Source organism: Natrix helvetica, assembly GCF_964273705.1.
Source record: "Natrix helvetica genome assembly, chromosome: 8".
Lineage (NCBI taxonomy): Eukaryota > Metazoa > Chordata > Lepidosauria > Squamata > Natricidae > Natrix > Natrix helvetica.
The window spans coordinates 24,768,069-24,780,392 of NC_138559.1; the positions used below are offsets into that span (position 1 = coordinate 24,768,069).

The 12,324-nt window shown below is 43.9% G+C and overlaps 1 protein-coding gene across 3 annotated transcripts in view; it reads right to left on the bottom strand.

Moving 5' to 3' along the window:
* The window catches only part of GRIK4 (glutamate ionotropic receptor kainate type subunit 4), a 291,990-nt gene that overhangs the window by 108,054 nt on the left and 171,612 nt on the right, over positions 1 to 12,324 (bottom strand). For 2 of the 3 annotated variants that reach the window (XM_081961107.1, XM_081961106.1), the window contains one exon: positions 245 to 409. In XM_081961107.1, coding sequence (XP_081817233.1) covers positions 245 to 409 — 165 coding nt within the window. Of the gene's footprint in view, positions 1 to 244; positions 410 to 6,976; positions 7,061 to 12,324 lie in introns of those variants that run through there. The other variant, XM_081961108.1, reaches the window with a different exon arrangement.

Below are 12,324 nucleotides of genomic sequence, written 5' to 3' on the forward strand. Positions count from 1 at the left end.
AAATACCACCTTTGATCCATTCCTACTGTGCAGGAGGACACACAATGGAAGATCCATGGATTGTAAACAAGAAGCCCACAACATGGATAGAATTTTTTTTTTAAAAAAAAAAGGAAGACCTAAAGAATCGTGAGAGACACAATGATCAAGGAGAAGATATGCTCGGTAAGATTCAACAGCAACTTGATGACATAATTAAGCAAGCAAGCAAGCAAGCAACCCCCAGTCCCGGAGACGTACGTACTAGTCTCGGCTGTTTCATATTCACTATCTCTCAGCAACTCAAAGATGTCCACTTCCACTTTGGCTTTCCCTGCCCTCTCAGGGGCACGATTGATCCGGTTCTTGGCCAGTGTGATGGAGAGTCGTTCCCCTCGGCTGCATTCCATTGGGTCGTCCAAAATGGCAGCTGCAAAACCAGGCAGAAAATTTACTAACGGTCAAGAAATGGTGTCCATCCAGATTCAAAATGGAGGCAGATAGAATCAAATCATACAACTCCAAACTCCAGTTTAGGAAAGTTAGTCATTTTCATTGCACAATCTGAAAAGACCATTTTAGAGACAGGCCGTGCCAAAGAGTTATGTCCTGCATTCTCATTTGTGCATTGCAGCAAACCAAGAAGAAATATATGGTATATTTTGCCGGGTTTTAGCATGTTTGTCAAGATCAAATCTCACATCAATCTCGCCATTCAGCAGTGAGTTAGAAACTTCTGCAGTATCATTACCCATGCCTTGTGAATAAAATATGTAGTTCTTGCTCGTCTAATCAAGTTAAACCAGAGAAGATGGTCAGAAAAAGATACATGAGTCATTTGGTATATGAATTATTCCGTTTCTATTTCATGTTTACTCAGGACCTTTTTCTCCTCCCCTTTCATTCTAGCCATCATGATGGTTAATTGGCTCTTCCTTCCTGAAAATACAGGGCAAACAAAAGCATTTGTAGCAGTGTGAAAAGGGAATAATTTTGCACCAGCCACTGACTGTCATTTCTGCCTTTGATTTTAGTTTTGGGGTGGACGGCTGCTCTTTTAAAAAGCTTTGTTTGAAATCACACACTGCTGCTGAAATTTGATGGCACGTCACAAACTTCATGAACCATCTAGATCCAAAACAAATTCCTTTCCTGACCCTACCTGGAAACACAGTGAACTGAGTTCAACACCATCTGCTTACAATATAGATATTTCAAGCTCCAGAGGGCAAGCCTTCCTCTGCAATCTAAGATAAAAATTCAGAAGGATCTTGACAAACTTGAATATTGGCGCTATCTAACAAAATGAAATTCAATGGTGAAAAAAGTCAGGTTCTACATTTAGGCAAGAAAAACCAAATGCACAGGTACAGTATAGGTGGTACCTTGCTCAATAGTAGTAACTGTGAGAGGGATCTTAGAGTCCTAGTGGACAACCATTTAAACATGAGCCAGCCGTGTGCAGCAGCTGCCAAAAAGCCAACACAGTTCTAGGCTACATAAATCGAGAGAATCAAGATCACGTGAAGTGTTAATACCACTTTATAAGGCCTTGGTAAGGCCACACTTGGAATACTGCATTCAGTTTTGGTCGCCATTGTGTAAAAAAGATGTGGAGACTCTAGAAAAGAGTGCAGAGAAAAGCAACAAAGAGGATTGGGGGACTGGAGGCTAAAACATGTGAAGAACAGTTGCAGAAACTGGGTAGGTTTAATTTAATGAAAAGAAGGATGAGAGGAGACATGACAGCAGTCTTCCAATATCTCAGGGGCTGCCACAAAGAAGAGGGAGTCAAACTATTCTCCAAAGCACCTGAGGGTAGAACAAGGAACAATGGGTGGAAACTAATCAAGGAGAGAAGCAACTTAGAACTAAGGAGACATTTCCTGACAGGTGGAACAATTAATCAATGGGAAAACTTCCCTCCAGAAGTTGTGAATGCCCCAACACTGGAAGTATTTAAGAAGATGTTGGATATCCATTTGTCTGAAGTGGTATAGGGTTTCCTGCCTAAGCAGGGGGTTGGACTAGAAGACCTCCCTTCTATGGATGTCCCTTCCAACTCTGTTATTCCATAAACCCTCCTGTTTTTCTCTAAGTCTGTAGGAATTCCTAAAAAAAGCAACGGTATGGATAGCTTTTCCAGAAGTCACACAGCATATCTCTGAAGAAAGTGAGACTGGTGCACATAATCACCTAGTTATTCAACCATCCTCTCCCTCCCTCCCCAGGTTGTTTCTTCTCTACCTATTGTCAGGAGATAGAATCTGAAGGACAGGTTCACCTGAACTTACTCACCCAGCCAGCCAACCATCTATCCATTAATTCCCTTTTTTCATGCACTGCTTGTTCCCACCATAAAGAAAAAAAATAAGGTTGGGTAGTTTGAGATTCAGCAGGTTGTGGGGATATGAGTTTTTGAAGATCGTATACTTTATTTGACACAGATATTATGAGCCGAGGTGGCGCAGTGGTTAGAGTGCAGCATTGCAGGCTACTTCTGCTGACTGCAATTCAGCAGTTCGAGTCTCACCGGCTAAAGGTTGACTCAGCCTTCCATCCTTCCGAGGTGGGTGAAATGAGGACTCTGACTCTGTGAGGTTGTTGCAGGGCCCATTTTGTGTGCAGTCCAGCTGCTTTTACATTGTGTGTGAGTCAGCTGAGCACCCACGCCCACGCGGTCACATGACCGCCAGTTCTCCTGATCTAGTTGCTCCTGAATCTTTCCCATCTATCCCTCTCTCCTCTTTTTGCCAATTCCTATAGTGTTGGGTCTTTGAGAACATTGTCAGTCTACCTTGCGGGTGTTGATTTCCGGGCACTGCTTCCAATAACCCCTTTATTTGAAAACAATGATGCCAAATCATGCTCATGCATGCTCAGCTTGATAGTGCAATCCAGTTCGATTAGTTTATCTTCGAGTTAAAATTGCCACCTCGTATTTTAAAGCTTTCCCCCCATTTAGCTCTAACTCTTCCAAGCTAAACCCTCTTGAGTTACCTGCAGGGTCTGATTTTTAGACTTTTAAGGAGGTCCTTCAAATGCTTCTTACAAAGTCTTCTCTCTTATTATTCTCTGTAGAGCTTTATTAAAGCTAACGGCTTGGATTGCTTCTATCGACTATTATATCGTATTAGGAAATCTTAACTTCGTTTATTATGTCTTTGTGATACAGATTTATATTGTATACTAACTAGACAACATGTCATCTGTTGAGTCATCATTTCAGAGATATTTCCTTGCCTACACAGAGAAATAACATCATCACGGATGGATAAAAAAAAAAAAACAGAGGGAGTGACTTCTGACTTCCTGCTGGCTTCCCCAGTGACTTTTCTTCTAGGAAGCTCACAGGGAGCACTGGAAATAATGATCACGTGACTGTGACTAAATGCCACAATGTGGCCATAATTCTGCCAAATGTCAATCCCATGAAAATCATAGGTTCCAGTTTTTTGGATGCATTCTTTAACTTAGGTCATTTGAGGTATATACCGGAGTATAAGAGGCAGCAAGGTTTTGAAAAGGAAAATTTAAAAAAAGTTTTTGCACTCTGCAAACCTCCCCAAAATGGTCCATTTTCCATGAAAACAGGCCCATTTTTTTCCCCAAAAAGAGTATAAATAGCCTTTAGGAGGCTTGTAGAGTGCTCTTGGGGGGGGGGCAAAAATGAGCAAAAAATGGGCATGGATAACCTTTAGGAAGCTTATAGAGTGCTGCTGGGGGCTGGGGGGCACAAATGGGCTGTTTTTCTCTCATTTCTGCCCTCTGCAGCCCCCAGGAGCTCTCTGAAAGCCTTCTAAAAGCTATGCATGGTCATTTTGGTGAAGGGGTGGAGTTTCAGGAGGCAAAAAGTGCTGTATTCAGTGTGTAAGACACAACCAGTTTTTCAGCCTCTTTTTTGAGGGGAAAAAAGTGCATCTTATACTCCGAAAAATATGGTAGCTCAAAAACTATTGCCCTACAATGGACAATTTCGCTTAAAGGAAGGTTACCAACAATCAAACAAACATGAGAGTTTTAGCGGTATATAGATTTTTTAAAATTAATCTGTACGGAAAATCGACAACTAAGATAACAGTCAGACCTGAGAAATTTGAGTTCAAGGCACACATATAATGTGAGAAAGCGTCTCAGGCTTGACCTTCCCCAGTTCTCACAAAGATAAAAAGAGGGAGAGGGAGGCACATTCCGAATTGCAAGATTCTGCTACTGTAAACGTGAAATAAAAGTAGCGATTAGCATTCATAACTCTGGTTCCCTACTCTGGCCTGCCTAGAGAAGCTGACACTCATTGAGATAGGAAACTCATCCAATTATGGATGTTTCCATAAATCTTACTTAGACTGCAGTTTAATGCAATGTCTGCACTTAATCGGTTCAGACAGGTTTTGAAGATATTCCCAGCGTTTCAAAAAAGCTGGCTAAGCTAGTGTGTGTCACGGAGAAGGCTACCAAATAACATCTGGACATCCACCCAGAACTTCAGTGCTGTGGCCGGTTGGCTGCCGGCCCCTCCAGCAGCTGAATCAGAGGAGGAGGCATTAAGGCAACCTGAGAACTCCAAGGGAGAAGCGGGAATGGAGCTGGCAGAGAGAGAGAGAGAGGCGGAGTCTGCACCGTCCGTCAGCCCTCAAATGGAGAGTCAACAGCACCCAGATCTGGAGGTGGCTGATGTGGAAGGAGAGGGACAGCTGGGTCCAGTGCCTGACACGCGGATGCACAGAAGGCAGAGGAGAGGAGAGCAGTGGAAATATATGGGCTGATCTTTGGGAATGAAGAGGCACCCAAACTCTGGGGTTGAAAGGCAGGGGGCGAAGATGAATAAGGCGAAGATGTGGCAGACAACTATTCATCTTATGGACTTGTTAGCTTACGAGAGAAACATTTTGCTGGGGCTGCCGGGATTCCTAACAAATGAATCTTTTGAGTTCACATCAGAGGGCTTGTCACGTTTGGGGAGCTGGGTCAGAACCAGAAGTGTGTTCCTTACTGGTTCTGACCAGTTTGGCCGAATAGGTAGTAACTCGGCCTGCCAGTTCAACCCCTGAAATGGTTCTCTCTGTGGCGCCATAGGCCCCGCCTATGTTTTTTGCTTCTGCCCATGTGCAGAAGCATTTTTAAAAGTTCTGCACATTCACGCCTACTGCGTAGCACACAGACACGGGGCGCAACCCTGAGTGAACTGGTAGTAGCAGCAGCCATAACCCACCCCATGTCAGAACAGTCAGTTACCGCCATCCACCCTATGACAGATCCCAGGATGAATTGAGACACCTAGTTAAGAAAAAAAAACCTTTGATCTTGGTTTTGTTGATCAGGAAGATTTGGTGTTGTAGAAATGCCTAGTTAAGTTGAGGCTGGAGTGTGTTGACTTGTAGGGTGCTAGGAAGGGTTGGAAGTCAATACCCCTCTTTCTTTCTTTCTTTCTTTCTTTCTTTCTTTCTTTCTTTCTTTCTTTCTTTCTTTCTTCTTTCTTTCTTTCTTTCTTTCCTTCTTATTTCTTTCTTTCTTTCTTTCTTCCTTCCTTCCTCCCTCCTTCCTTCTTCCTTCCTTCCTTCCTTCTTCCTTTCTTCCCCCTTGTATTTCCCACCCCCTTTCCTCCATCCTCTTTTCCACTCTTTCTTTCCTATTTTCTTTCTTTTTTATATTTTATATAATAAAATAAAAACAATATTTAAAAAGAGATGCCTAGAATTTCCAACCACTACAGTTGCATCTTGATTTGGATCAATTATTTGCTTTTCTACCTGCAGGGGTGGATGTTAGCAAGCCTATGTTCGAGAGCCGAGTGCTGCCACGGGGCGGGGTTGAGCTCCTGTCCTTTGCTCCAGCTCCTGCCAGCGACATGAGAGGAGACCTCAACTGGGCATGCCTCGGGCAACGATGATGGCACTGGCTAATCTTTTCAACCAGGGGTGAAATGTTACCTGTTTGAACCAGTTCGCCTGAACCGGTAGTAAGAAAAAAATGCTACCAGTTCGGGCAAACTGGTTTATTCAATGATCAGCTGTGACACCTGATTTATATTAGCTAGAAAGCAGGATTTCCTGCTTTCTAGCTAATCTAAATTGTGTGGCACAGCGGATTCCCCCCCTTGCTAAGTGAAATGCTACTTACCTTTGTTCACGCTCTCAGTAGCAGGCTCCGCCCACCCGCCAGGATGTAATCCTGTCCATTTTTGACGCACTATGCATGCACTGAATGTCCTGCACATACACGGAGGTGGCGCGGGCGGTCACATTTGCGAACTGATAGAGAAGGTAAGTAGATCTCACCCCAGCTTTCAACCAGGAAGTACCTTGTTGCTTCTGACATGAGTGCAATTGCAATTTCTATCTAGATTTAAGGATGGGGGAAAGTTTGAGTAGCTGCCACAAGCTTGTCAGGCATTTAGCAAGCTGACATGGAGAGGGTCTAAATGCCTAAGATGGAAAGGTTTCCAATCAATGCTTTCCCCCCCACATCCCTCCCCCTTTGACTTTAAAGGTCTTCCTGTACATTTTCTTGGCCTGGCTGCAATTTGGACCCGGGACGGCTGTGGGGGGAGAAAAAGAGAGGACATTGACAATGTCCTTTTGCTAGTAAATCAATTATTTGATTAAACCCTGGGCAAGCAAAGCTTGTGGTTTCCATTGGCAAGAGAATAACACCTGAATAAGACTATATTTAGAGACCGGCTTGTAAATCAGGGAAGGAGATGGAAGAGATGCAAAGAGGGAGAATGAATTATGTCCCTTCCGAGGAGAGAAAGCCTGGAGAATTTCACCAGGAAAATAGCATGGGTTACAGAGCAGGGGTGAAATGCTACTGGTTCAGATCGGTTCGCCCGAACCGGTAGTAAAAAAAAACGCTACTGGTTCGGGGCGAACTGGTATTTCCAATGATCAACTGTGACGCGTGATTTATATTAGCTAGAATCATAGGAATTCCTGCTTTCTAGCTAACCTAAATCACCTGGCACAGCAGATTCCCCTCCCCTCGCTGTTCTACTTACCTTTCCAGGTGCGCTCGGTAGCATGCTCCGCCCACCTGCCCAGACATCATCACGTCTTTTTGACGCTCTGGGCATGTGCAGAGGGTCCTGTTCATGCGCAGAGGTGATGTGTGTGGTCACATTTGCGAACCGGTAGGGGAGGTAAATTGATTTCACCCAATACAGAGCCACACCTGAAGCTTCTTCTGGACCGAGACCTACAGCTCTTTCCTCTCCCAGGTAAAAAAACGGAGCTCAGGAGGGCTGCCTGTGGCTCTGCGAAACTCCGTATTCACTGGCAGGCACTACGGGCTGGACCTTTGCTGTTTCAAGGGCAGCCTCGCAGGCAGTGGTGGGATTCAAATAATTTAACAAGCAGTTCTCTGCCCTAATGACCATCTGGGTAGGCATGGCTTGGTGGTCATGAGACTGGGTGGGCGTGGCCATCTCAACGTCACTCATGTCGATGGGCGCTTTGTCTTAGCTGTGTCAATGTAATAAGGGTTAAGTGGAGAGGCAGTCTTTAATCAGGGCAATAAAGATTAGGCTAGAATCAACACCAGAATGTTTCCTTCCTTCCTTCCTTCCTTCCTTCCTTCCTTCCTTCCTTCCTTCCTTCCTTCCTTCCTCACTCACTCACTCACTCACTCACTCACTCACTCACTCACAGGATTAGCCCTGTCAAGTGGGAAAAAAGCAAAAGGAGATTTCTTCCAACAACTGGTTCTCTGAACTGCTTAGAAAGTTAACGATCAGTTCTCCCGAGTAGGTGCGAACCGACTGAATCTCACCATTGCCCACGGGTCAGATCAATGCACCCTGCAAGCCACATCCGCTCTCCGGGCCTTTAGTTTGACACCCCTGATCTAATGGGATGAGGTTTGCATCAAAATGTTGCATCTGCCATCTCACTGGGGCTGACCTCTGAAGTCCACCCTCCCACTAGCACTACAGGTCCCCCTCCCCCAAAATGCAAGCTAATTCTCCTAGCCCATAGCAGAGAAAGTAAGTTTTTCTCCTCTGTTAACGCAACCTGTGAATCAGCACGGCTAATGAGATTGAACTGTGTCGTATTTATCCTTATCCCCAGCAGACTAAAAGGGTAATGGAATGTTTTGAAAAGCTGTTTTTTTCATATTTTACATCTGGGGAATACTTTGTCAAAGCTAGCATAATAGCGGCATAATTAGAAAGTAACTAAAGTATTAAAATTCATTTTTCCCCACGAGTTTTGTCAGAAAAAAATGCAGGTTTTTTTTTTTCCAGTCTTGAAACTTCTATAAAAGAGAATATTTGTAGCTCGGGGGTGGACTGAAGAGACTTTCCTTGGTTGTTTTCTTGCAGACGTTTCACGACCCAAGTAGGTAACATCATCAATGCTACTCAAAACTAGCACTGATGATGTTACCTAGTTTGGGTCATGAAACGTCTGCAAGAAAACAACCAAGCACAGAGGGCACCAAGGACCCCACAGTCCTTTTCTTTCCTTTTCTTCCCTTCCCTCCTCCTCCTCCTCCTCCTCCTCTTCTTCTTCTTCCTTCTTCTTCCTCTTCATCTTCCTTTTCTTCCTCCTCCCCCTCCCCCTCCTCTTCTTCTTACTCCTCCTCTTCTTCCTTCTTCTTCCTCCTCCTCATCTTCCTTTTCCTCTTCTTCTTCCTCCTCCTCTTCTTCCTCCTCCTCTTCCTCTTCTTCCTCCTCCTCCTCTTCTTCTTCCTTCTTCTTCTTCCTCCTCTTCATCTTCCTTTTCCTCTTCTTTTTCCTCCTCCTCCTCTTCTTCCTCTTCCTCCTCCTCTTCCTCTTCTTCCTCCTCCTCTTCTTCCTTCTTCTTCCTCCTCCTCTTCATCTTCCTTTTCCTCTTCTTCTTCCTCTTCCTCCTCCTCCTCCTCTTCTTCCTCCTCCTCCTCCTCTTCCTCCTCCTCCTCCTCTTCTTCATTTTCTTCGTCCTTCTGCTCCTCCTCCTCCCTTCTAGCACTGATGACGTTACTTAGTTACCTAACTACGCCAATTCAGATTCATTAAAATGCCTTTAAAATTCATCAGCCACAAAACGGCTTCACAGTTCTCTTCATTCTAGTTTTTTAACCAGCAACAATGGTGAAACCCCTGTGTTCTTAATTTCCCGCCCCTCTCTGTTATAGATAATCAAGTGGCAAATTATTATTTTGGGATTCCCTTTATCCCGGCTGTGCACCTGTGCAGGGATGATACATTTATGTGAGTCGCTCACTCCTTTGGTAAGGCTGTTCCAGTGCCTGGAATGTAATCATTCACCCTCCCTCCCTTTCTATCCCAAAATTGGATGCGGAGCTTCTTCTGTGCATCCTGATAACCGAGGCCTAGGCTGATCAGGGAGAAAATGAAGCGAGACTCTCTCTGTGATTGCCTGCAAATTAGGAAGCACCATCTTTAGCCATCTTGCTAATTTTACAGGAAATCAGACTGGCTTTCCAAGCTGCCTCTTTAGGACTTTTCCCCTGGCAAAGCCATTATTATTTTTTAAATCATCTGTTTTTGCCTCCGTTGAGTTAGATCAGGGCTTGGTAACCCCATGTGGCTCTTTCACCCCTCCGCTCTGGCTCCCTGTCGCCAGTCAACACCACAATTTTGAGAGGAGCTTCCGGTTGGCGGTGGGGGGGGGGAGGGGAGCAGGGCATGCAAGGAGGAGACTCTATGGCAAGGGGTGGGTTTTCCGGTCAGCTCCACAATTGATAGGGCTTTCGGTTAGCACAAGTAGAAGAAAAAGTATGCCGCGGTAGGAGGAGACTCTATGGTGGTGAAACCGGACTTCCGGCTGGCTCCAGAATTGAACGGGGGGGGGGGGGGGGGCTTCCAGTTAGGACCTTTGTGGCTCTTTGAATGTTTAAGGTTGCTGACCCCTCGGTTAGATTTTTGGGTTAAGGCAATCTCTGTATCTGTTTTACTCTATGTGAGGATAAAGCATACATTTGCTTAAGGGCATAAAAGCTAGATTTAGAGCATGCTTTTTATCCGCTTAGAATAGAAAGAGTGGCACATATATTATGGTCATCAAAATATGGGTTATCCTATCAAGCTTTCATGCAGCACTCTACCATCTCCTCCATAACTGATTGTATCCGACAGGACTTCACCCAAGCCAGCTTTTGTGCCTAAAGCGGGACTAGGATAGGATCGGATGGGATGGGATAGGATAGGATATTGGAATGAAGAATAGAGAATAGAATAGAATAGATATTGGAATGAAGAATAGAGAATAGAACAGAATAGATATTGGAATATAAAATAGATATTGGAATGAAGAATAGAGAATAGAATAGAATAGAATACAATACAATACAATAAAATAAAATAAAATAGATATTTGAATGAAGAATATAGCATAGCATAGAATAGAATAGAATAGAATAGAATAGAATCAAATAGAGTAGAATAGAATAGAACAGAACAGAACAGAACAGAAGAGAACAGAATTCTTTATTTGCCAAGTGTGATTGGGCACACAAGGAATTTGTCTTTGGTGCAGATGCTCTCAGTGTACATAAAAAGACAAGATACATTCATCAAGAATCATAAGATGCAACACTTAGTGATAGCCATAGGTTACTAAATAAGCGATCGAATCATACTAGGAAAGAAATAAAACAATATAAATCTCATTTTCTAGCATGGCGCCTTAACCACTCAACCAAACTGGCTCTTGACTGTCAGTCACGGTTCTCTTCCCAATTTTAGATGACCCAACTGAATGAAATCTGTTCGGCTTTGAATGCATAACATGAATTTCTTGCACGGTTCTTTCTCTCTCCAACAGACACGCGTTTCCGTTTTACTTGGGCTGAGTTAAAGGAGGAAGATTTTTTTTTAAACATTGGCTTATTTTTGTTCATTTCCCTCTGCTGGAAAAAGCCACAGCCCTTCAGGCTGTCAATTCAGTAAATGGTGAGAAATTTGCAAAGTCCCTCATTATGAGGCTGTCAAGTGGAACTCCAGTGGAGGAGAAGGCTTTGGTTTCTGGAGTGCAATGGAGCTTGCTGCCTGTTGATTTAAAAATACAATTCCTCCAAAAAATGGCCCAGGCAACAGGGGAAGTTACACTGGAGATGTTTTTTTTTTTTTAGAAGGACAGAAGAACAGCATTGGAAGGGGCTTTGAAGGTCTTCTAGCCCAACCGCCTGCTCAGGCAGGAAACCATTTCAGACAAATGGTCGTCCAATCTCTTCTTAAAAACGTCCAGTGTTGGGGCATCCACAACTTCTGGAGGCAAGTTGTTCCACTGGTTAATTGTTCTCACTGTCAGGAAATTTCTCCTCAGTTCTAGGTTGCTTCTCTCCTTGACTAGTTTCCACCCATTGTTTCTTCTCCTGCCTTCAGGTGCTTTGGAGAATAACTTGACACAGGGGTGGGATCCTACCGGTTTAACAACCAGTTCGGACCGCTGCGTCTGTGTGCCCAGTTTACAGAAAAACCACCTTCCACATTACTGTTGAGGAGGAAAACAGCAGAGGTGCGCCAATCCACTCTGCCACGCCTATCATTTGGGCTTCAAGATAAAGGAAAATAGGTGAGCATACCACAGGGGTGGACTACCGGTTCTCCCAAACTGGTCCAAACTGGTAGAATCCCACCCCCGGGTTGACACTCTCTTCTTTGTGGCAGCCCTCAAATATTGGAAGACTGCTATCATGTCTCCCCTGGTCCTTCTCTTCATTAGATTAGCCATGCAAAGTTCCTGCTACTATTCATCGTATGTTTCAGCCTCTAGTCCCCTAATCATCCTGGTTGCCCTTCTCTGCATTTAACTTAGAACGTAGAATAACAGAGTTGGAAGGGCAGGAAGAGGTCCTTGGAGGTCTTCTAGTCCAACCCCCTGCTTAGGCAGGAAACCCTAAACCACTTCAGATAAATGGCTGTGCAATCTCTTTTTTTAAAAAAAATCACTCTTTGTAGAGTCTCAACATCTTTTTTTATATCATGGTGACCAGACAAAACAGAACAGAGTAGAATAAATATTGGAATGTAGAATAGAATAGAATAGAATAGAATAGAATAGCTGGAAAGGATCTTGGAGGTCTTCTAGTCCAATCCCCTGCTTAGGCAGGAAACCCTATACCACTTCAGACAAAGGGTTATCCAATCTCTTTTTTAAAAAATTCCACTCTTTCTAGAGTCTCAACATCTTTTTTTATATCATGGTGACCAGACCAAACAGAACAGAATAGAATAAATATTGGAATGTAGAATAGAATAGAATGGAATGGAGTGGAGTGGAGTGGAGTGGAATGGAATCGAGTGGAGTGGAGTGGAATGGAACAGAATGAAGCAGAACAGAACAAAACACAACAAAAGGCTTACAAACATTTTAGCTTCTTTCCTGCCTTAAGCAAACTCAA